We start from the raw sequence: 22,584 nt of genomic DNA, 5'->3' as shown, positions 1-22,584 counted from the left end.
CCTATATAAGGCCCCACAGTTGACAGTGCATTTCAGAGCAAAAACCAAGCCATGAGGTTGGAGGAATTGTCCGTAGAGCACCGAGACAGGATTGTGTCGAGGCACAGATCTGGGGAAGGGTACCAAAAAAATGTATGCAGCATTGAAGGTCCCCAAGAACACAGTGGCCGCCATCATTCTTAAATGGAAGAAAACTCTTCCTAGAGCTGGCAGCCCGGCCAAACTGAGCAATAGGGGGAGAAGGACCTTGATCAGGGAGGTGAACAAGTACCTGATGGTCACTCTGACAGAGCTCTAGAGTTCTACTGTGGTGGTAGAAGAACCTTCCAGAAGGACTACCATCTCTGCAGCATTCTACCAATCAGGCCAGATGGAAGCCACTCCTCCGTAAAATGCATAAAGACTCACAGACCATGAGAAACAAGATTCTCTGGTCTGATGAAACCAAGATTGAACTCTTTGACCTGAATGCCAAGCGTCACGTCTGGAGGAAACATGGCACAATCCCTACGGTGAAGCATGGTGGTGGCAGTATCATGCTGTGGGGATGTTTTTCAGAGGCAGGGACTGGGAGACTCGTCAGGATCCTCCCTAAATACAGGTGTGCCAAGCTTGTAGCGTCATACCCAAGAAGACTCAAGGCTGAAATCGCTGCTAAAGGTGCTTCAACAAAGTACTGAGTACAGGATCTGAATACTTAAGTAGATGTAATATTTAAGTTTGACATTTTTTATAAATGAGCAAAAAATGTAAAACCACTGTTTTTACTTTGTCATTATGGGGTATTGTGTGTAGATTGATGAGCGGGGAAAAAATGATTTAATACATTTTTGAATAAGGCTGTAATATAACAAAATGGGGGAAAGGTTGAGGGGTCTGAATACTTTCTGAAGGTTCTGTAGAAGGATCATCTTTTACATGATGGCCTTTCTGGGGGTCAGGAGAAATAACCAGGAGGCAACTTGATTTAATGCTGATTTGCTCTTATTAGAATGACTATAGTGCGAACAGTGAACAGTGAAATCATGCCACGAGAATTACCGGATCAGGGCCGGAATAAACAAAGTCAAATCTGAGAGGTTCCGTCAGGATCCGGCTCAAATTAAGCACTGTTCCTAGCATAGGTTCAGAAACTTTGCTTTCTACAGTATCTAAAAAATTGGACGCACATTTATCAGATTATGAGATAAATATTTCCAGAACTGATGAAGAGTATTTAATTTAAGTATGAAAATCATAGTAGGTTAAATATTTGTGAGAAAGAAGGAACCAGGCAGGAATATTACTATTCTACTTAAAAGGCCATCAGTTTCAGTTTCATTTTCCTGAAACACATTCACCTGATAAAGAGGTGTGGTTGAGTGTTTCAATAGTCTGTGGACACTTCCTCAAGCAAGCTAGTGCCGATATCACGATGACAAAATGTAAGTAATCTTAGCTATCATTTACATTAATAATGCTCATTAGAAGATCATACTCTTCACGTTAGACTATCATAGTCTAAATAGCCGTCAGAGTTTAATTTACTTCAACACAGTCACCTAATCAGCTGGTTGTTTTTCAGCTTCAGTCGACACTTCCTCAAGCAAGCTGGTGCCAATATCACGATAAGGAAATGTAAGTAACCTTTCTTATCTATCATTTACATTTCTAATGCTGAATATGACATCATATTCCTCTTCTTGTTAGATGATTCTGTCATTTCATTAGAAGGTAAGTATATTGCTCATCACAGTATAGATTCTGTCATTTCATTAGAAGGTAAGTATATTGCTCATCACAGTATAGATTCTGTCATTTCATTAGAAGGTAAGTATATTGCTCATCACAGTATAGATTCTGTCATTTCATTAGAAGGTAAGTATATTGCTCATCACAGTATAGATTCTGTCATTTCATTAGAAGGTAAGTATATTGCTCATAACAGTATAGATTCTGTCATTTCATTAGAAGCTAAGCATATTGCTCATCACAGTATAGATTCTGTCATTTAATTAGAAGGTAAGTATATTGCTCATCACAGTATAGATTCTGTCATTTCATTAGAAGCTAAGTATATTGCTCATCACAGTATAGATTCTGTCATTTCATTAGAAGCTAAGTATATTGCTCATCACAGTATAGATTCTGTCATTTCATTAGAAGCTAAGTATATTGCTCATCACAGTATAGATTCTGTCATTTCATTAGAAGGTAAGTATATTGCTCATCACAGTATAGAGAGCGTAATTGCCATAAAACACATTATTATCAAACGATATTGCAACCTAGAACAAATCAAATATTTTAGGACGTTGTGTATTGTACGTTATGTCAAAAACCTCTCCTGATATTGTGTCAGGCAGGAGTGTCTAGAATTTATTTTAAGAATCAGATTGAACAATTTCACCCTTATATTGAGAGGCTACATCAAACAGTAATCTCAGATTACTTATACGGACATCCACAATTTATATTTGAAAGTTAATGTCACCACATTTAGTTGTATGTAATGTGCTTTTATTTTAATGTCCTGTTTAAATGAGCAATGGTATTTCGGTCATAAGGAGTGGCCTACTTCAGCACCTAGAAGGACTGGCAAAACAAGCCACAACACGTAGACATTGGAAAGTAGTGCCTTTTAAATAGTTTAACAGGGAAAAAATTAAAGTCTCCCCTCACTTTTAAAATTGTAATAGTAGCTAAGTGTAACAGTATAACTTTAGTCCGTCCCCTCGCCCATACCCGGGCTCGAACCAGGGACCCTCTGCACACATCAACAACTGACACCCACGAAGCATCGATACCCATCGCTCCACAAAAGCCGTGGCCCTTGCAGAGCAAGGGGAACCACTACTTCAAGGTCTCAGCAAGTGACCTCACCATGTTGAAACGCTATTAGCGCGCACCACCGCTAACTAGCTAGCCATTTCACATCCGTTACATAAGCAATACATTTTGATCTGACTGGTGGTGTGCAGAGATTTTTTCCTGATTTTCAAGTTTAACATTTTGCCTCCAGCATCTTCACTAATAGGTTTTGGGTGTGTGGTAGAGTCTGCCTTTAAAATAGTTTATAACAAACATTCAGCTTTTTTTTAAACTAAAACAATAAACAAAATACTGTTAATTTGCTGCTCATTAGTTTGTTCTCAGTCATACTTGATTTTCATTCCTGCTGCAACTTCACACCTGATTAACAAGTGTATTAAGTAAGCATGTAATTAAATAAATAGTTTTCCATGCGATTTTACCAGACATAATGTATACAGTCTATATTTGTCAACTTACTAAATTATTTACAAAATCACAGCCTCTTGTGCCTTATTGCTTAATTCTATGACTGTACCTGACTTAACCTTTTAACAGAGGTAATAATAGAGATGTCATCCCACAGATCTACTGTACCTGTAGAAGCAGATGTTTGAAGAATGAATATCGTCCCAGGTCAAATCCAGATCCAATTTGTACAGAAGGTGCATGGGGTGCAAAGGCAAACAGATCCCATTATAAAGTGCATTATTGACAGGAAGTTGAAGAAGCTGAAGAAATTGATCAGAGGCGGCAAGGACTTGAATGGACTGTACCCTTGTGCTGAGTGGAAGGATGATGTTACCCCTTTAATTGCTGCTGTTGCATTTACAAATGACAATATTTGTACATTTCTTCTGAAAGAAGGTGCTGACCCCAACATCCAATCAACAAATGGTTGGGTTCCTTTGCATTATGCCGCAATGTCAAAAGCTCCTGTCAGTTTAGTGAGTAGATTAATCGCAGCAAAAGCAGATCCAGAAGGGGCAACAATCCAGATGTTTACTCCACTTCAATTGGCGGCGAACAATGACAGAGAAGACATTGTGAAAGAGTTGATGATGTCTGGAGCATTTGCTGAAAGAAATCTCAAAGCATATCCCGCTACTGATCAAAAGATAGCAAGCATGATTCAGAAATTATCTTCGGAGAGTGAGAATTTTGTCAAATTGAAGATTTTTTATGATTTTTCTTGTGCAGTAGGACTCAAATCAGTGGAGGATGTTTTCAATGAATATGGCAAACACATGCTGGTGGTGAACCCTGTGAATCATCTCACACTATATGACATGTCTTTTAACGCCATTGGACAAAATGCGGATCAGTATCGTCAAGCATCCATAAAGTGGCTGAGAGAATCTCAGAAAATTGATCTCTACATTGAGGAGGCAACCAATCGTTTGACTAAAATTCCCAAACATTTACAAGATATGGTAGTGAATTGCTTGGCAGCTGTTTTTAACATTATGAAAGAAATATCTCTTGGACTGTCACTGGTAGTAATACCCACTCTTCTGAAATACCTCACACATGAATCCAAAAGTACCCCTCAAGGACTAAATCGCAACATTTCAGTTGTCAAACTACTGTATGTGATTACTCAGAAAGCTCCAAATCACAAACATGGCTGGACCCTCCCTTTTGTTGAGGAGTTATGCAAGAGGATCATCTCATTCACTGATCAAGCATATCTCGCCAATCCTCAGACCTCCAGCCTAGGTGTCTTTACATTTGGTTTGCTTGCAGATCTGTACACCTTCGATTGTGTACCTGCGATTATCACATCACGAGGGATAACCTCTGTGCCGGAGAAAATACTTGTTACTGCTGAAATGGAGATGGATGAAGACCTGAAAGAAAAGCTAAGGAAATTAGATATGTCCCTACGAAGTCCAGTCCCACCAACGGATACAACTGAACAATTGCAGGGAATGAATCTGTCAAAGAAGAAGAAGAAGAAGAAGAAGACAATTCAGGAAGAGTTGTCGGTAGAGAAAAGTACACCTGACATGACTGAGAAGCCAGATCTTGATGCCTCATCAATTCCAGTTGAAGAATCCGGTGTACATGGTGAACATTCCAGTGTTAAACCATTTCCCTCCACCACCGACGAACTGAAACCCAGGAAATGGCACAAAGTTAGTGAGCGGTGGAGGCCTCAGTTGGAGGAACTCAGCAACATAGATGCAGGCAAGGTTTACAGATTGGGAAATCTCAATCTTGTCGTCCATCCGGATTTCCAAATAGCCAAAGGAAGTGATGGAACTGAAGTCTTTCTGGGCTTGAAGGATGATGGTACTGAGGTAGCCGTGAAGAGAATGCTCAAGTCAAACTATCAAGATCTGAAGAGAGAAGAGTGTTTTTTAAGACTACCTCAGCTGGATAGTCCCTGCATTGTGAGATATGTGGACTTTGCAGAGGACGAGCACTTCGGTTACCTTGTTCTTCAGCTCTGTGAATACACCCTTGATGAATACATCAAAGACCACCTACCAGAGGACAAAACCCCTGTCCTGAAGAAAATAGTGCACGAGGTGCTCTGCAGTCTAAGCGTTCTGCATAGTCTAAACACAAAAATTCTGCACCGGGATATCAAACCCCAGAATGTTTTAATAGGTAAGACCAGACCATGTAGTAATTCAACAAAAATGTGGGCTAAAGAAATATTATTTTGATGTTTTATTTATGAACCTACATTTCGATGTTACACTTTATATGATCTTCTCTTCAGATGTTACAGGCAGAGCGAGATTAGCCGATTTCGGTATAAGTCGACAATTGAACATGGGACAAACAACTCTACATACAATCAGTGCAGGAACAAAATGTTGGAAGGCCAGAGAAACTTTAGATGAAGACAGTGGGATCGGATATAAGAGGAGCACCGATATTCAGGTTAGTTTTCAACTTTAAATAATTCACTATACTTTGATTACCAGACCTATTTGCCAAATTGATATGCATACTAAACTATGTTGTGAAGGAGAAGTCCAGTGGCTACTCTGGTTCCCAGAGTAGCCCTCTACAAGATCGACACCAGACACTTCATCAACCATCTCCCTGACCACCACCTTCTGATCAAGCCATGAACGGTCTCTCTATCTTTGGAGGATGCATGCGCTCAAAGACTCGGCCTCTATTGGTTGACCTAGCTGACTATAGCTAGACTACTTTTGATGATGTATTGATTGACCTAGTTAACTATAGCTAGGCTACTCTTGATGATGTATTGGTTGACCTAGCTAACTATAGCTAGGCTACTCTTGATGATGTATTGGTTGACCGAGCTAACTATAGCTAGGCTACTCTTGATGGTGTATTGGTTGACCTAGCTAACTGTAGCTAGGCTACTCTTGATGATGTATTGGTTGACCTAGCTAACTATAGCTAGGCTACTCATGATGATGTATTGGTTGACCTAGCTGACTATAGCTAGGCTACTCTTGATGATGTATGGGTTGACCTAGCTAACTATAGCTAGGCTACTCTTGATGATGTATTGGTTGACCTAGCTAACTATAGCTAGGCTACTCTTGATGATGTATTGGTTGACCTAGCTAACTGTAGCTAGGCTACTCATGATGATGTATTGGTTGACCTAGCTTACTATATCTAGGCTACTCTTGATGTATTGGTTGACCTAGCTAACTATAGCTAGGCTACTCTTGATGGTGTATTGGTTGACCTAGCTAACTACAGTTAGGCTACTCATGATGATGTATTGGTTGTTTGTTTTTTGCTATTGAAGCATTTTGATATTGTTATGAAAAGCGCTATAGAAATGAAATACATTATAAATGATTATTATATACTTTTCAGGTGGCCGGGATGTTAATGTATTACATCATCTCTGGTGGACATCATCCATTTGGCAAAGGCATCTATTGTGAAGTTAACATTGTTCAAGGGAAGTACACACTGGAACATGTTGAGGATGAAGTGGCCAAGGACCTCATTGAGTGGATGATCAATGAAGACCCAGAGAAGAGACCTACAGTGGAGGACACACTGGCCCACCCATACTTCTGGCCAGAGGAGAGGTGAGAAGCAGTGCTAACACTTGTCAATCAGAAGGTTAGTTAAGATTAGTGATTTACTTATAGCCATCACTATTTCCACTGGGTATTTACCTTTTTTAATGGGTTCAGATTCTAACGACGATTTATCTCAATGCAAATGTCATCACCGTTTGACACTGACCCAGTTGAATGCTTTTAAAGGTACACTGTTGTTTTTCAGGAGAGTGGAGTACTTACGAAAAATTGGTAACGAGAAGGAAGCAGAGAACTGTCGCAAAGCAGACCCAGGACTCCTTCGTGCTTTGGACCAGTGTGCTGAGGCGAGGTCGTTCACAAAGTGGAAGTCCAAGGTGAACAAGACGCCATTTTATCAAATTTTATTTACATGTACATTTGTCCTAGTGTAGTGTCTAGTCTAGTAGTAGTCACACTTACTGTTATGTATTTGTGTACACAGATACCGCCTGAGTTGATGAACAAGTTGGATGGTAAAAGAAGGCCTACCCAGACAACACATTGGGTTTGTTGCGCTTCATACGCAACCTTCATGAGCACTAGTAAGACATATTAATAGTTTTGTCTGAAAACATGTACATGAACTTTATTTACTCTCTTACCATTGAAGGTGGTTGAATATTTTGTCTTTCTCTCTCTCTCTCTCTCTCTCTGAAGCATTGAGGATGCGGATTCTGTTGACATATTGACAATGTTCCCTGATCTCTTTGGATGCGTCTACAAGTTTGCGAAGAAAAGGGAGTGGAATTCAAGAAGTAGTCTGAAGAAATGGTTTCACAGAGAAGATGTAAGATAATGATTCTGACATCTGGAAGATTAACACTGACTAACTTCTGAAATCTTGGCTTGACTTTTCTGTTGACATTAAATGACTCACTAGTGTAAAAGTGTTAGATGAATGTTCTTTAGAGGAAATCAAGAGGCTATGCAGCACTCTGCCTCTGTTTACCTACTTGGTGTTTTGACCATTTTCTTACATCATTATACCAGTACTTATCTCATAAGCTAACATGAAATATATACAATATTTTTGATTATAATATGAAATGTAACGATACTTCGTAATATTATTCAATTTGCCTCAGTGTATTCATGGTTTGTTTACTGTATGTATAATAGCAATGACACATACTGTACATACATACAGCTTCTCTGTTGAAAAGTATTGAAACGAGATGAATCTATTAATAAAGTGTAACATCTGAATAGTATAGCCTACAGTGCATGCCTCTTTCTTCACTCTACAACAACCGGCTTAGTTCATGGAAACCCCAAAACATCAAAGATATAGAACATATACGGTTGAAGTTGGAAGTTTACATACACCTCAAATACATTTAAACTCTGTTTTTAAAATATTTGTTTATTTAATTTTTTTTTTTTTACAATTCCTGACATTGAATCCTAGTAAAAATCCCCTGTATGAATGTGAAATGTGAAATGTCAGAATAATAGTAGAGAGAATGATTTATTTCAGCTTGAATTTCTTTCATCACATTCCCAGTGGGTCAGAAGTTTACATACACTCAATTAGTATTTGGTAGCAATGCCTTTAAATTGTTTAACTTGGGTCTAACATTTCGGGTAACCTTCCACACGCATCCCACAATAAGTTGGTTGAATTTTGGCCCATTCCTCCTGACAGAGCGGGTGTAATTAAGTCAGGTTTGTAGGCCTCCTTGCCAGCACATGCTTTTTCAGTTCTGCCCACAAATCTTCTATAGGATTGACGGCTTTGTGATGGCCACTCCAATACCTTAACTCTGTTGTCCTTTAGCCATTTTGCCACAACTTTGTTAGTCTGCTTGGGGTCATTGTCCATTTGGAAGAACCATTTGCAACCAAGCTTTAACTTCCTGACTGATGTATTGAGATGTTGCTTCAATATATCCACATAATTTTCCTTCTTTATGATGCCATTTATTTTGTGAAGTGCACCAGTCCCTCCTGCAGCAACGCACCCCCACAACATGATGCTGCCACCCCCAAAACACGATGCTGCCACCCCCGTGCTTCACGGTTGGGATAGTGTTCTTCGGCTTGCAAACCTCCCCATTTTTCCTCCAAACATAACGATGGTCATTATGACCAAACCCTTCTATTTTTGTTTAATCAGACCAGAGGACATTTCTCCAAAAAGTACGATCTTTGTTCCCATGTGCAGTTGCAAACCGTAGTCTAGCTTTTTTATAGCGGTTTTGGAGCAGTGGCTTCTTCCTTGCTGAGCGGCCTTTCAAGTTGTGTCGATATAGGACTCGTTTTTACTGGATATATATAGATACTTTTGTATACCCATTTCCTCCAGCATCTTCACAAGGTCCTTTGCTGTTGTTCTGGGATTGATTTGCACTATTCGCACCAAAGTACATTCATCTCTAGGAGACAGAACGCGTCTCCAACCTGAGTGGTATGACGGCTGCGTTTATGGTGTTTATACTTGCGTACTATTGTTTGTATAGACGAACGTTGTACCTTCAGGCGTTTGGAAATTGCTCCCGAGGATGAACCAGACTTGTGGAGGTCTACAATTATTTTTCTGAGGTCTTGGTTGATTTCTTTTGATTTTCCCATGATGTCAAGAAAAGAGGCACTGAGTTTGAAGATAGGCCTCGAAACACATTCACAGGACCTCGAATTGACTCAAATTGTGTAAATTAGCCTATCAGAGGCTTCTAAAGCCATGACATCATTTTCTGGAATTTTTCATGCTGTGTATGTAAACTTCTGACCCACTGGAATTGTGATACAGTGAATTATAGGTGAAATAATCTGTCTGTGAACAATTGTTGGAAAAATGACTTGTCATGCACAAAGTAGATGTCCTAACCGACTTGCCAAAACTACAGTTTGTTAACAAGAAATTTGTGGAGTGGTTGAAAAACAAGTTTTAATGACTCCAACCTAAGCTTATGTAAACTTCCGACTTCAACTGTACATCAACAGGTCCATGTTTGTCCTCGTCTGAAATGTTGTCATCAATTCACAGCAACGCGCTGATTTTAACACAGCACAGTGACAACCAACTCCCGTGGTAAGCAGCCCTGCCATCCCATACACAAAGCTATAGGACGTTTCTCAGATTCAGATCCACTAGCAACTAAGCTACTAAACAGTAACTGTTTGAAAAGAATATCCAATCATTATTCTTAATGAGTGCTATTTACATACTTTCCTCTTTGTTAATTGCCTTTTCTAATGGTCTTTATTAGGCCTGTGTTCCCTTAGACTGAGTACTCATGATACTCAAGTAAATAAAATGTTTAAAACAGCCAGCTGGTTTGCCACAAGCTAATAGCTAACCACTGCTAATAGCAATGCAACAAACATTCCATGTCGATGGACTAAACTGTGCTTCCAGCAGTACATTATGAGCACTGAGCTGATCTAACGCTCACCCAAGTCAATTTACATTCGCATTACCCTCCTGTACCCGGTGCTGCCGTTAGCCTCAGGGCCTCACCTGTCACACTGTATCCAGACAGCGTCAAGAAGCCCGAGCAGCTGCAACTCTAGCCCCAGGCTGCTCCCCCGGCCTGTGCTGACAAGCTGCTTTCTCACCTCTCTGATGGCACATCAAGTAAGTCGTGTGGAAGGAATTGCATTATTATATTTGTGTGATTCCTGCTCACACCTTTTCCTGTGTGTTTGTGCGTGTGTGTGTGTGTGTGTGTGTGTGTGTGTTTGCACACTTGCATGTTTGTAATGTGTACAGAATGTACATATGTGTGTATATGTATAGGCTATGTGTGGGTGTGTGTGTATGCGTTGTGTGTCAGTGTGCCTGTGTGTATGCGGTAATACGTTTGTGTGTGTGTGTGTGTGTGTGTGTGTGTGTGTGTGTGTGTGTGTGTGTGTGTGTGTGTGTGTGTGTGTGTGTGTGTGTGTGTGTGTGTGTGTGTGTGTGTGTGTGTGTGTGTGTGTGTGTGTGTGTGTGTGTGTGTGTGTGTGGTCTGAATTTCAGAGGGAGTGTGCCAGATAAAGCTGATGCTGAGACTGGGAGGTGAGCCACAGTGCAGAGCTGAGACTGGGAGGTGAGACTGGAAGGTGAGCCACAGTGCAGAGCTGTAACTGGGAGATATTTACTGTTGCCAGGATCCAGAGACCTGCCTGCCTGCCTGCCTGCCTGCCTGCCTGCTTGCTTGCCTGCTTACTAAGACCAACAACTGGGTCTGACTGAATGCAGTCATCCTCTCTCTCTCATGGCTAATTACAGTGATACATCCTATTAGCTCTGTGGACACACAAACCCCCTAGAAATAGCATTTGACCTTGAGGGGACTAACGAAATGTTCCCAGTTGGTCAATGTTTTTTTTGTTTACTATTGTTGTGGGGACTTCTGGTCCCCACATGTATAGTTAAACACACACACACACACACACACACACACACACACACACACACAGACAGAGAGGAACCTTTATGGGGTGTGGGGAGGAAAGAGGACGTCAGTGTGTGGCATGAGAAGAAGCATCTACTATGTTACACTTTACCATAAATGATGTGGTTCATTACTCCACCCTCTGGATCATGGAGAATAGACACAGTGAATAAGTTAATACTTAATCACTACTATCAATGATATGGAGGTGATGCTATTCCATAGTAATAACAAAGATATGTATTTAATATGCAGGTTATAATGAGTTATAATTCCACAGTAACTATCAGGTTAAGTTAGTAATAGTGTGTGTGTGTGTGTGTGTGTGTGTGTGTGTGTGTGTGTGTGTGTGTGTGTGTGTGTGTGTGTGTGTGTGTGTGTGTGTGTGTGTGTGTGTGTGTGTGTGTGTGTGTGTGTGTGTGTGTGTGTGTTGTGTCTGCTCATTGCTCCCAGTAGGTTACAACCTGTTCTAGTCACTGGGCTGTATTTCAGGGCTCCGACTGGTGCTTCCACAGGGTGTGGATCCCTGATGAAGGGGACATTTGTGCTTGGTAAGCATGGCAGGATTTACGACCCTGGTCTGAAGTGACAAGGGATATAAATAAGCACTCTGGAGGGACTGTTTCACATGGGGAATTATGGCCCTCCCAACATGACGGTTTGTGTGTTTACCTTTCTATGTGCTGCCATCCATGGACACCACAATGATGTCTGACTCAGCCATTCTCCATTTGAGCAAACAGACATCCTTATTACAAGTTGGCCAGGTCTTCATTGGCTCCTGTCGACTCCTTAGCAATTACACTTACATTACTCTTTTATTATTAGTTGTTTAACCGGGCAAGTCAGTTAAGAACAAATTCTTATTTACAATTTGGCCAATTGTGTGCACACTCCATTCCATCCCTTCCACTCCATTCCATCCCTTACACTCCATTCCATCCCTTCCACTCCGTTCCATCCCTTACACTCCATTCCATCCCTTACACTCCATTCCATCCCTTACACTCCGTTCCATCCCTTACACTCCATTCCATCCCTTACACTCCATCCCTTACACTCCATCCATCCCTTACACTCCGTGTAATGGCCAGAAACAAAGCACTTTCTTCTGAAACACCTCAGCCTATTCTTGTTCTGAGAAATGAAGGCTGTTCCATGCGAGAAATTGTCAAGAAAATTAAGATCTAGTACAACGCTGTGTACTACTCCCTTCACAGAACAGCGCAAATAAATAGTGGGAGGCCCCGGGGCACAACTGAGCAAGAGGACATCTGTTTGAGAAACAGATGTTTCTCAAACAAATGCCTACTTCTCACTTAAAACATATTTTTATATACAGACCAGTCTAAAGTTTGGACACACCTACTCATTCAAGGGTTTTTCAATATTTTTGACTATTTTCTACATTGTAGAATAATAGTGAAGACATCAAAACTATGAAATAACACATATGGAATCATGTAGTAACCAAAAAAGTTTTAAACAAATCAAATGTTAGATTCTTCAAAGTTGCCACCCTTTGCCTTGATGACAGATTTGCATACTCTTGGCATTCTCTCTATCAGCTTCATGAGGTAGTCACCTGGAATTTGTTCAAAGTGAATTTGTGGAATTTCGTTCCTTCTTAATGCATTTCAGCCAATAAGTTGTGTTGTGACAAGGTAGGGGTGGTAAACAGAAGATAGCCCAATTTGGTAAATGACCAAGTCCACATTATGATAAGAACAGCTCAAATAAGCAAAGAGATATGACAGTCCATCATTACTTTAAAATATGAAGGTCAGTCAATGCGGAAAATGTCAAGAACTTTTAAAGTTTCCTCAAATGCAGTCGCACAAACTATCTAGCGCTATGATGAAACTGGCTCTCATGAGGACCGCCACAGAAAAGGAAGGCAAACAGTTACCTCTGCTGGAAAGGATAAGTTCATTAGAGTTAACTGCACCTCAGATTCCAGCCAAAATAAATGCTTCACAGAGTTCAAGTAACAGACACATCTCAACATTAACTGTTCAGATGAGACTGTGTGAATCAGGCCTTCATGGTCAAATTGCTGCAAGGAAACCACTACTAAAGGACAATAATAATTAGAGACTTGCTTGGGCCAAGAAACACAAGCAATGGACATTAGACCGGTGGAAATCTGTCCTTTGGTCTTTGAGATGTTTGGTTCCAACCACGGAGTAGGTGAACGGATGATCTCTGCATGTGTGGTTCACACTGTGAAGCATGGAAGAGGAGATGTGATGGTGTGGTGGTGCTTTGCTAGTGACACTGTCACTGATTTATTTAGAAATCAGGGCACACTTAACCAGCATGGCTAAGGTATCACAGCATTCTGCAGTGATATGCCATTCCATCTGGTTTGCACTTACTTGAATTTTCATTTTTTTCCCCAACAGGATAATGACCCAAAACACACCTCCAGGCTGTGTAAGGGCTATTTGACCAAGGACAGTGATGGAGCGCTGCATCAGATGACCTGGCCTCCACAATCATCCAATTGAGATGGTTTGGGATGAGTTAGACCGCAGAGTGAGGAAAAGCAGCCAACAAGTGCTTAGCATATGTGGGAACTCCTTCAAGACTGTTGGAAAAGCATTCCTCATGAAGCTGGTTGAGAGATTGTTAAGAGTGTGCAAAGCTGTCATCAAGGCAAAGGGTGGCTACTATGAAGAATCGAAAATCTAAAATGTTTATGGTTACTAACGTGATTCCATATGTGTTATTTCATAGTTTTGATGTCTTCACTATTATTCTACAATGTAGAAAATACTAAAATGAAAGAAAACCCTTGAATGAGTAGGTGTGACCAAACTGTTGACTGGTTCTGTATATATATATATATGATTTTGTACATTTGCCCACTGACAAAGAATTACCAGTCTATAATTTTAATGGTAGGTTTAATTGAACAGTGAGAGACAGAATAACAACAAAAAAATCCAGAAAAAAACGCATGTCAAAATTGTTATGAACTGATTTGCATTTTAATGAGGGAAATAAGTATTTGACCCCCTCTCAATCAGAAAGATTTCTGGCTCCCAGATGTCTTTTATACAGGTAACTAGCTGAGATTAGGAGCACACTCTTAAAGGGAATGCTCCTAATCTCAGTTTGTTACCTGTATAAAACACACCTGTCCACAGAAGCAATCAATCAGATTCCAAACTCTCCACCATGGCCAAGAACAAAGAGCTCTCCAAGGATGTCAGGGACAAGATTGTAGACCTACACAAGGCTGGAATGGGCTGCAAGACCATCGCCAAGCAGCTTGGTGAGAAGGTGACAACAGTTGGTGCGATTATTTGCAAATGGAAGAAACACAAAAGAACTGTCAATCTCCCTCGGCCTGGGGCTCCATGCAAGATCTCACCTCGTGGAGTTGCAATGATCATGAGAACGGTGAGGAATCAGCCCAGAACTACACGGGAGGATCTTGTCAATGATCAAGACAGCTGGGACCATAGTCACCTAGAAAACAATTGGTAACACACTACGCCGTGAAGGACTGAAATCCTGCAGCACCCGCAAGGTCCCCCTGCTCAAGAAAGCACATATACATGCCCGTCTGAAGTTTGCCAATGAACATCTGAATGATTCAGAGGACAACTGGGTGAAAGTGTTGTGGTCAGATGAGACCAAAATGGAGCTCGTTGGCATCAACTCAACTCGCCGTGTTTGGAGGAGGAGGAAAAGTTCATGCGACTCCAAGAACCACATCCCCACCGTCAAACATGGAGGTGGAAACATTATGCTTTGGGGTGATTTTCTGCTAAGGGGACAGGACAACTTCACCGCATCAAAGAGACAATGGACGGGGCCATGAACCGTCAAATCTTGGGTGAGAATCTCCTTCCCTCAGCCAGGGCATTGAAAATGGGTCGAGGATGGGTATTCCAAGCATGACAATGACCCACACACGGCCAAGGCAACAAAGGAGTGGCTCAAGAAGAAGCACATTAAGGTCCTGGAGTGGCCTAGCCAGTCTTCAGACCTTAATCCCATAGAAAATCTGTGGGGGGAGCTGAAGGTTCAAGTTGCCAAATGTCAGCCTCAAAACCTTAATGACTTGGAGAAGATCTGCAAAGAGGAGTGGGACAAAATCCCCCCTGAGATGTGTGCAAAACTGGTGGCCAACTACAAGAAACGTCATGATTTGCAGAGGGGTCAAATACCTATTTCCCTCATTAAAATGCAAATCAATTTATAACATTTTTGTTGTTATTCTGTCCATCGCTGTTGAAATAAACCGACAATTGAAAGTATAGACTGATCACTTCTTTGTCAGTGGGCAAACGTACAAACTCAGCAGGGGATCAAATACTTTTTTCCCTCACTGTATATGGAGAACCCTTCTTTGTCTAAACCCAGTCAGCATCATTCACACTCTCTTAAGTCTTATTCCCACCAATCTCTTTAAGCGATTCACATGTGAGGCCATGTGCTAAACAGAGTGAGTAGTTTAGTAAACATCCGCAGATTTCAAGACTAAAAGTGATAAAAGTAGTATCTTACAATAAGGATAAACTCCAGGTAAAAATAAACTTTATCTCGTCCTTGGTCTATATCCTAATCTGACTTTGATTTAGGTCATGTTGTTCTTCACATTACTGTCTCTGGTAAACACACACTGTTTGTCACATGCCCAGGATACAGAAGGTGTAAATGGTACAGTGAAACGGTTACTTACATATTTATTTTTTATTTTACCTTCATTTTACTAGGCAAGTCAGTTAAGAACAAATTCTTATTTTCAATGACAGCCTAGGAACAGTGGGATAACTGCCTGTTCAGGGGCAGAACGACAGATTTGTACCTTGTCAGCTCGGGGATTTGAACTTGCAAACTTTCAGTTACTAGTCCAATGCTCTAACCACTAGGCTACCCTGCCGCCCCCACATAGTAGAAATATCAAAAACAGAAAGTGTCCAGATAAAAATATTGAATAGTTATTAGATGACACTTACCCGAGACACTTGTATAAATCGATGGGTCATGTGAAGGAAATGCTATAACCAACCCCCAGCCACATCTAGCTAAGTGGATGGGTCACTATTGTCTAGACATGTACACATGTTTATGAAATACAGTAGATGGCCGTAATCACTCCCAGACACACCTGGCTAACTTGATGGGTTATGTAATCAATCATCTGGCGAAGTGGAGTCTTTTGTTTAGACATGTAGCTAGCTAGCTAAACAATGAACTGGAATAATCCCAACTCATACTCCTACCAATACAAACATTTTCATAGCTGTAGTAGGAATCTGCAGGTAGCTAAAGATCTAACCAACTAGGTTCAATGTTAGCAAGCTAACATCAGGCTATAACTAGCAATGCAAATGGATCATACACGTAACGTTAGCTAACGAGCCAGCAAGCTAACGTTCGCTAAGCTAGCTAACAGTATGCTTTAACTTGCAATGAAAACAACTTTCTGACTAAATTTGAAATGTATAATATCTGAAAATGTAGCTAGACTGTTTCCCGTATATAAGGATGAATGCTTCACGGCTGACTGGAAACATCTGGCTCCGTTTTGTTTGTAGCTGCATCTTTGGACAGCATTGTGTCAAGTCACTCACACTTACCCTGCTGTTAACTCTGGACCTGTAGTCCGGGGTGTAACAACAGCACTCCATATTTCCTCCAGCTGTGAAGAGGGGAAGTCATGAACATGTCAGTGGTTCCACTTAATTAACCGTGTACTGTTTTCGTTTGCTACGCCACATGACGTAGAGTGCCTTCAGAAAGTATTCATACCATTTGATTTATTACACATTTTCTTGTTCCAGTCTGAACTCAAAATGGATTGAATAGTTTTTTCCCCCCTGACCCATCTACACACAATACCACATAGTGACAAAGTGAAAACGTTGTTGTTTTTTTCTTCTTAAAAATTAAATACAGAAATATCTCATTAACATAAGTATTCACACCCCTGAATGTTAGAATCACCATTGGCAGTGATTACAACTGTGAGTATTTCTGGGTAAGTCTCTAAGAGCTTTCCTCACCAGATTTGTACAATATTTGCCCATTATTCCTATCAAAATACTTCAAGCTCTGTCAAATTGGTTGTTGATCATTGCTAGACAACCATTTTCAGGTCTTGCCATAGATTTTCAAGCAGATCTAAGTCAAAACTGTAACTTGCCCACTCAGGAACATTCACTGTCTTATTGGTAAGCAAGTCCAGTGTAGATTTGGCCTTGTGTTTTTGGTTATTGTCCTGCTGAAAGGTGAATTCATCTACCAATTTCTGGTGGAAAGCAGACTGAACCAGGTTTTCCTCCAGGATTTTGCTTGTGCTTAGCTCCGTTTATTTTTTATCCTCAAAAATTCCCCAGAATTAACAATTACAAGCATACCCATAACATGATGCAGCCACCACTATGCTTGAAAATATGGAGAGTTGTAAAAGGGGTGCGTAACTGGTGGCAGGGAAGTCAGACGCAGGAGAGCAGAACTGGGTAATAACAGGAGCAGTTTAATTATATAAACCAACGGCATCCAGAATAACAAAATCTGGGTAGAAAACCCATCGCGCACCAGTCACAATGTGCACAAGAACTTACAACAAACAATATCACACACAGACATCGGGGTAAAACAAGTAATGAGGGAAATGTGAACCAGGTGTGTGGGAAAACAAGACAAAACAAATGGAAAATGAAAGGTGGATTGGCGATGGCTAAAAGACCGCCGAGTCGACCGCCGAACGAACAAGGAGAGGAACCGACTTCGGCGGAAGTCGTGACAACAGTGGTGCTCAATAGTGTGTTGCAGTGGATTGTCCCCAAACATAACACCTTGTATTCAGGACAAAAAGGGAATTGCTTTGCCACATTTTTTGCAGTATTACTTTAGTGCCTTGTTGCAAACAGGATGCATATTTTGGAAAATGTTTATTCTGCATAAGCTTTCTTCTTTTCACTCAATTAGGCTGGTATTGTGGAGTAACTACAATGTTGTTGATCCAACCTCAGTTGTCTCCCATAACAGCCATTAAAGTCTGTAACTGTTTTAAAGTCACCGTTGGCTTCATGGTGAAATCCCTGAGCTGTAACCGAGTTAGGAAGGAGGCCTGTATCTTTGTAGTGACTGGGTGTATTGATACACCTTCCAAAGTGAATTCTCAAAGGGATATTCAATGTCTACCAATCAGTGCCAATCAGCGAGGTATTGGAAAACCTCCCTGGTCTTTGTGGTTTAATCTGTATTTGAAATTCACTGCTCAACTGAGGGATAATTGTATGTGTGGCACACAGAGATGAGGTAGTCATTCATAAATCATGTTAAACACTAGTATTGCACGGAGAGTGAGACCATGCAACTTATTATGTGACTTGTTCCGCACATTTTTGCTCCTGAACATATTTCGGCATGCCATAACAAAGGGGTTGAATACTTATTGACTCAAGACATTTCAGCTTTTGATTATTTATTACTTCAAATTTCAAAAAACTAAATTCCACTTTGACATTATGGGGCATTGTGTTAAAGCCAAAGACAAAAAAAAATCTAAACGTAATCCATTTTAAGTTCAGACTGTAACAGAACACAAGGGGTTGTAACACAAGGGGTTATAACACAAGGGGTTGTAACAGAAAGGGTTGTAACACAAGGGGTTGTAACACAACGGGTTGTAACACAACGGGTTGTAACACAAAAGGTTTTAACACAAAAGGTTATAACACAAGGGGTTGTAACACAAGGGTTTGTAACACAAAGGGTTGTAACACAAGGGGTTGTAACACAAGGGGTTGTAACACAAGGGTTTGTAACACAAGGGGTTGTAACACAAAGGGTTGTAACACAAGGGGTTGTAACACAAGGGGTTTTGAATACTTTCTGAAGGTACAGGATTTAACATTAAACAGGATACAACCTGTTCCAAGAACCTTTTCCCCCTCTTCCCTCGCCCTCCCACGGGTTGAGAGAGAAAGAGCAAGAGCAATGTGTGGTGGAAAGACATATCATGTAAGTTCCCAAAAGTTTCAGAACACTTATATATTCCACCAGTCTGCTAGCATCGGGGAATAGATCTCATTTTGGGAGGGGAAATTGACGCTCCGACCATGAAATGAACCTCTCATTAATCATGGACTAGATTTGGAAGTTGGCAAATTGATTTTTGTTGAGTCCCACGCAGACATCGCTGCCTAAACCAACCTCTCTGTAAACGTTTCCGTGTTCCCTTAATTCCATTTGGCCCAGCTTGTGGCTCGGCACACGGCCGTCTCAATTGAGAGCATGGGCATTAGTCTTCCCCCTCCGAGAGTGACTTCATCAGATTGGTTCCCTCATGACATTCTGTTCCCTTGCAGATTCCTTGACAGCCACCTGTTCCACTCAGAATCATTACCAAACCATTAACATCCAAAACAGCTACACAGCTCCATTCAAAGTCCTCAGTATCATTCAGCATTTTCCCTCACATTTCATAAATCCACATTTCAGGGCCAATTCAGACTCATTCATGCATGACCGAATGGGGGATTTTTCCACAGGCCAGGGCCAGAAGACATAGCTGTTAAGAGTGTATTGTCAGGGCCCGAGGTGGATGAAGTTTTCTGCGCTGTCTCTTTCTGACAGGGAAGATTTGTTCTCCTTCAGGGAGAAGGGCTCCAGTCTACCGTTCTATTGTCCCTCAGCTGACAGCCCTCCTAACAGCCTGCGTGCATCCAGCCCCAAACCTGAGCCCAAGAGCAGCTGTCAGCAATACAGCTCGGAACTGTCCAAAACAATTATGACCCTACCGAGTAACACATTATAACCCCAATCCATTATAGTACTGTCAATAAAAATACCACATTATAACCCCAATCCATTACAGTACTGTCAATAAAAATAACACATTATAACCCCAATCCATTACAATACTGTCAATAAAAATATCACATTATAACCCCAATCCATTATAGTACTGTCAATAAAAATACCACATTATAACCCCAATCCATTATAGTACTGTCAATAAAAATACCACATTATAACACCAATCTATTACAGCACTGTCAATAGAAATACATTTATATTCAATACTGTACTGGACCATGTATTTATATTACTCTGTAGAGGTGTGTGTGTGTGTGTGTGTGTGTGTGTGTGTGTGTGTGTGTGTGTGTGTGTGTGTGTGTGTGTGTGTGTGTGTGTGTGTGTGTGTGTGTGTGTGTGTGTGTGTGTGTGTGTGTGTTTATTTGTACGGTGCATGCGTCTGAATGTGATTGTGTGTGTTTGTAATTAACCTAAATATCTTATTTATCTGTCTAACAAGTGCCCAATAACAGGCTCTTATTTTAGGACAGCTGATTGGCTGGCTGCTGAGGAAGTTTCCGGCCACTCGGCACCATGGGAGCCCAGAGGACTGTGGGACAGGGACTGCAGGCGTCCAGATGACTCTGAGGATTATGGGTAATCCCTCTCATAAAACCACTGACAGGGACTGTTTGGACAGAGACACAAAGGCAAGTGGAAGAAATGGATTTGTCACTGTAATGTTATCCGTCTCCTGGCGGCCGGTGGGGTGTGGTGCGGTGTGGTGCGGTGTGGTGTGATGGGGTGTGGTGTGGTGTAATGGGGTGTGGTGGGTGGGGTGGGGTGGGGTGTGGTGGGGTGTGGTGTGGTGGGGTGTGGTGGGGTGGGGTGTGGTGGGTGTGGTGGGGTGTGGTGGGGTGTGGTGTGGTGGGGTGTGGTGTGGTGTGGTGTGGTGGTGGGGTGGGGTGTGGTGTGGTGGGGTGTGGTGGGTGGTGGTGGGGTGTGGTGTGGTGTGGTGGGGTGGGGTGTGGTGTGGTGGTGGTGGGGTGTGGTGTGGTGTGGTGGGGTGTGGTGGGGTGTGGTGTGGTGGGGTGTGGTGGGGTGTGGTGTGGTGGGGTGTGGTGGGGTGGGGTGGTGGGGTGTGGTGTGGTGTGGTGGGGTGGGGTGTGGTGGGGTGTGGTGGGGTGTGGTGTGGTGGGGTGTGGTGGGGTGTGGTGGGGTGTGGTGGTGTGGTGTGGTGGGTGTGGTGGTGGGTGGTGGGGTGGTGGGTGGGGTGGTGGGGTGTGGTGTGGTGGGGTGGGTGGGGTGGGGGTGGTGGGGTGTGGTGGGGTGGGGGTGGGGTGGGGTGGGGTGGGGTGGGGTGGGTGGGGTGTGGTGGGGGTGGGGTGTGGTGGGGATGGGGTGTGGTGGGGTGGGGTGGGGTGGGGTGGGGTGGGGTGGGGTGGGGTGTGGTGTGGTGGGGAAGCTGCCAGATAAAGGTGAGGGCCAAAGAGCAGCCTTCATTTGAAGAAGTGTGAATGCAGAGGGGAGGGAAGGAGAGAGAGGGACACTGCAGAGAGACCAGGAAGAGAAAGGAGATGTATGCTCACCCATAAACATATCAGTGTGCATCCACACATACTGTTCAATGTGTGCAACAGTAACACATCTCAGGAAGGACATGAACACATTCACATATCTGGTAACACCGTGTGTGCGTGCGTGCGTGCGTGCGTGCGTGCGTGCGTGTGTGTGTGTGTGTGTGTGTCCCATATCTATCTATGAATACTCAGTATGTGTATAAACCCTGACCACCAGTAGTGCACTAGTCTAAAACACTGCATCTCAGTGCAAGAGGTGTCACTGCAGTCCCTGGTTCAAATCCAGGCTGTATCACATCCAGCTGTGATTGGGAGTCCCATAATGCGGCACACAATTGGCCCAGTGTCGCCCGGGGTAGGCCGGGGTAGGCCGTCATTGTAAATAAGAATTTGTTCTTAATTTAAAACTGTCTTGCCTGGTTAAATAAAGGTTAAATTACCTTCTGAAACCACCACGCTCAGTCACAGGAATAAAGACCCAGACAGACATTTATTACACCCATTCCAGAAGGACAACACTGTGGTCGAGCCCCGAAACCCAACAACCATCTTGTCCTCTCGGCCGACATTTAGGAGAGATAACAGGAGGAGAGATAACAGGAAAAACAGTTTGATGACACAGACGGCATTAATTATATAACGCTGGCAACCAATGAAAGCTGGTTCTGCTGGTCCCCTGACAACCTCTGGATAAGAGAGTGATGATGATTAGTTAAATCACGGAGGAACCCGGACAAGGCATAAGAGATGAGTTTTCTGGTTGGCCTTGTGGAGGAGGCGGGGCCAGCTGACATACACTTCAACCCACCTATCCTTCCTCCACTCTCCAGCCCCGTGGAGATGACCACTGCCACAGACATACACTTCAACCCACCTATCCTTCCTCCACTCTCCAGCCCCGTGGAGATGACCACTGCCACAGACATACACTCCAACCCACCTATCCTTCCTCCACTCTCCAGCCCCGTGGAGATGACCACTGCCACAGACATACACTTCAACCCACCTATCCTTCCTCCACTCTCCAGCCCCGTG

The 22,584-nt window shown here is 42.3% G+C and overlaps 1 protein-coding gene across 1 annotated transcript; it reads left to right on the top strand.

The window, feature by feature from the left end:
* The first annotated feature begins 1,298 nt into the window (after positions 1 to 1,298).
* On the top strand, positions 1,299 to 8,037 carry LOC118379648 (uncharacterized). Its single transcript, XM_035766675.2, has 8 exons — positions 1,299 to 1,424; positions 1,565 to 1,617; positions 3,377 to 5,406; positions 5,522 to 5,685; positions 6,610 to 6,830; positions 7,030 to 7,159; positions 7,267 to 7,366; positions 7,482 to 8,037. Exons 3-8 carry the CDS (start codon positions 3,411 to 3,413, stop codon positions 7,511 to 7,513), a joined length of 2,643 nt encoding a protein of 880 aa, XP_035622568.2. The 5' UTR covers positions 1,299 to 1,424; positions 1,565 to 1,617; positions 3,377 to 3,410; the 3' UTR covers positions 7,514 to 8,037.
* Positions 8,038 to 22,584: the final 14,547 nt, after the last annotated feature.

The sequence above is a fragment of the Oncorhynchus keta genome, unplaced genomic scaffold (genome assembly GCF_023373465.1).
Source record: "Oncorhynchus keta strain PuntledgeMale-10-30-2019 unplaced genomic scaffold, Oket_V2 Un_contig_16812_pilon_pilon, whole genome shotgun sequence".
Lineage (NCBI taxonomy): Eukaryota > Metazoa > Chordata > Actinopteri > Salmoniformes > Salmonidae > Oncorhynchus > Oncorhynchus keta.
This window is presented reverse-complemented; position numbering and strand designations above follow the sequence as displayed.

What these genes read in the sequence shown, in the direction of transcription:
- LOC118379648 (XM_035766675.2), top strand. Translation starts at nt 3,411, where the DNA reads ATGAATATCGTCCCAGGTCAAATCCAGATCCAATTTGTACAGAAGGTG. An exon ending in ACCCCAGAATGTTTTAATAG is followed by an intron (nt 5,407 to 5,521) that starts GTAAGACCAGAC and finishes TCTTCTCTTCAG; the next exon opens with ATGTTACAGGCAGAGCGAGA. An exon ending in AGAGGAGCACCGATATTCAG is followed by an intron (nt 5,686 to 6,609) that starts GTTAGTTTTCAA and finishes TATACTTTTCAG; the next exon opens with GTGGCCGGGATGTTAATGTA.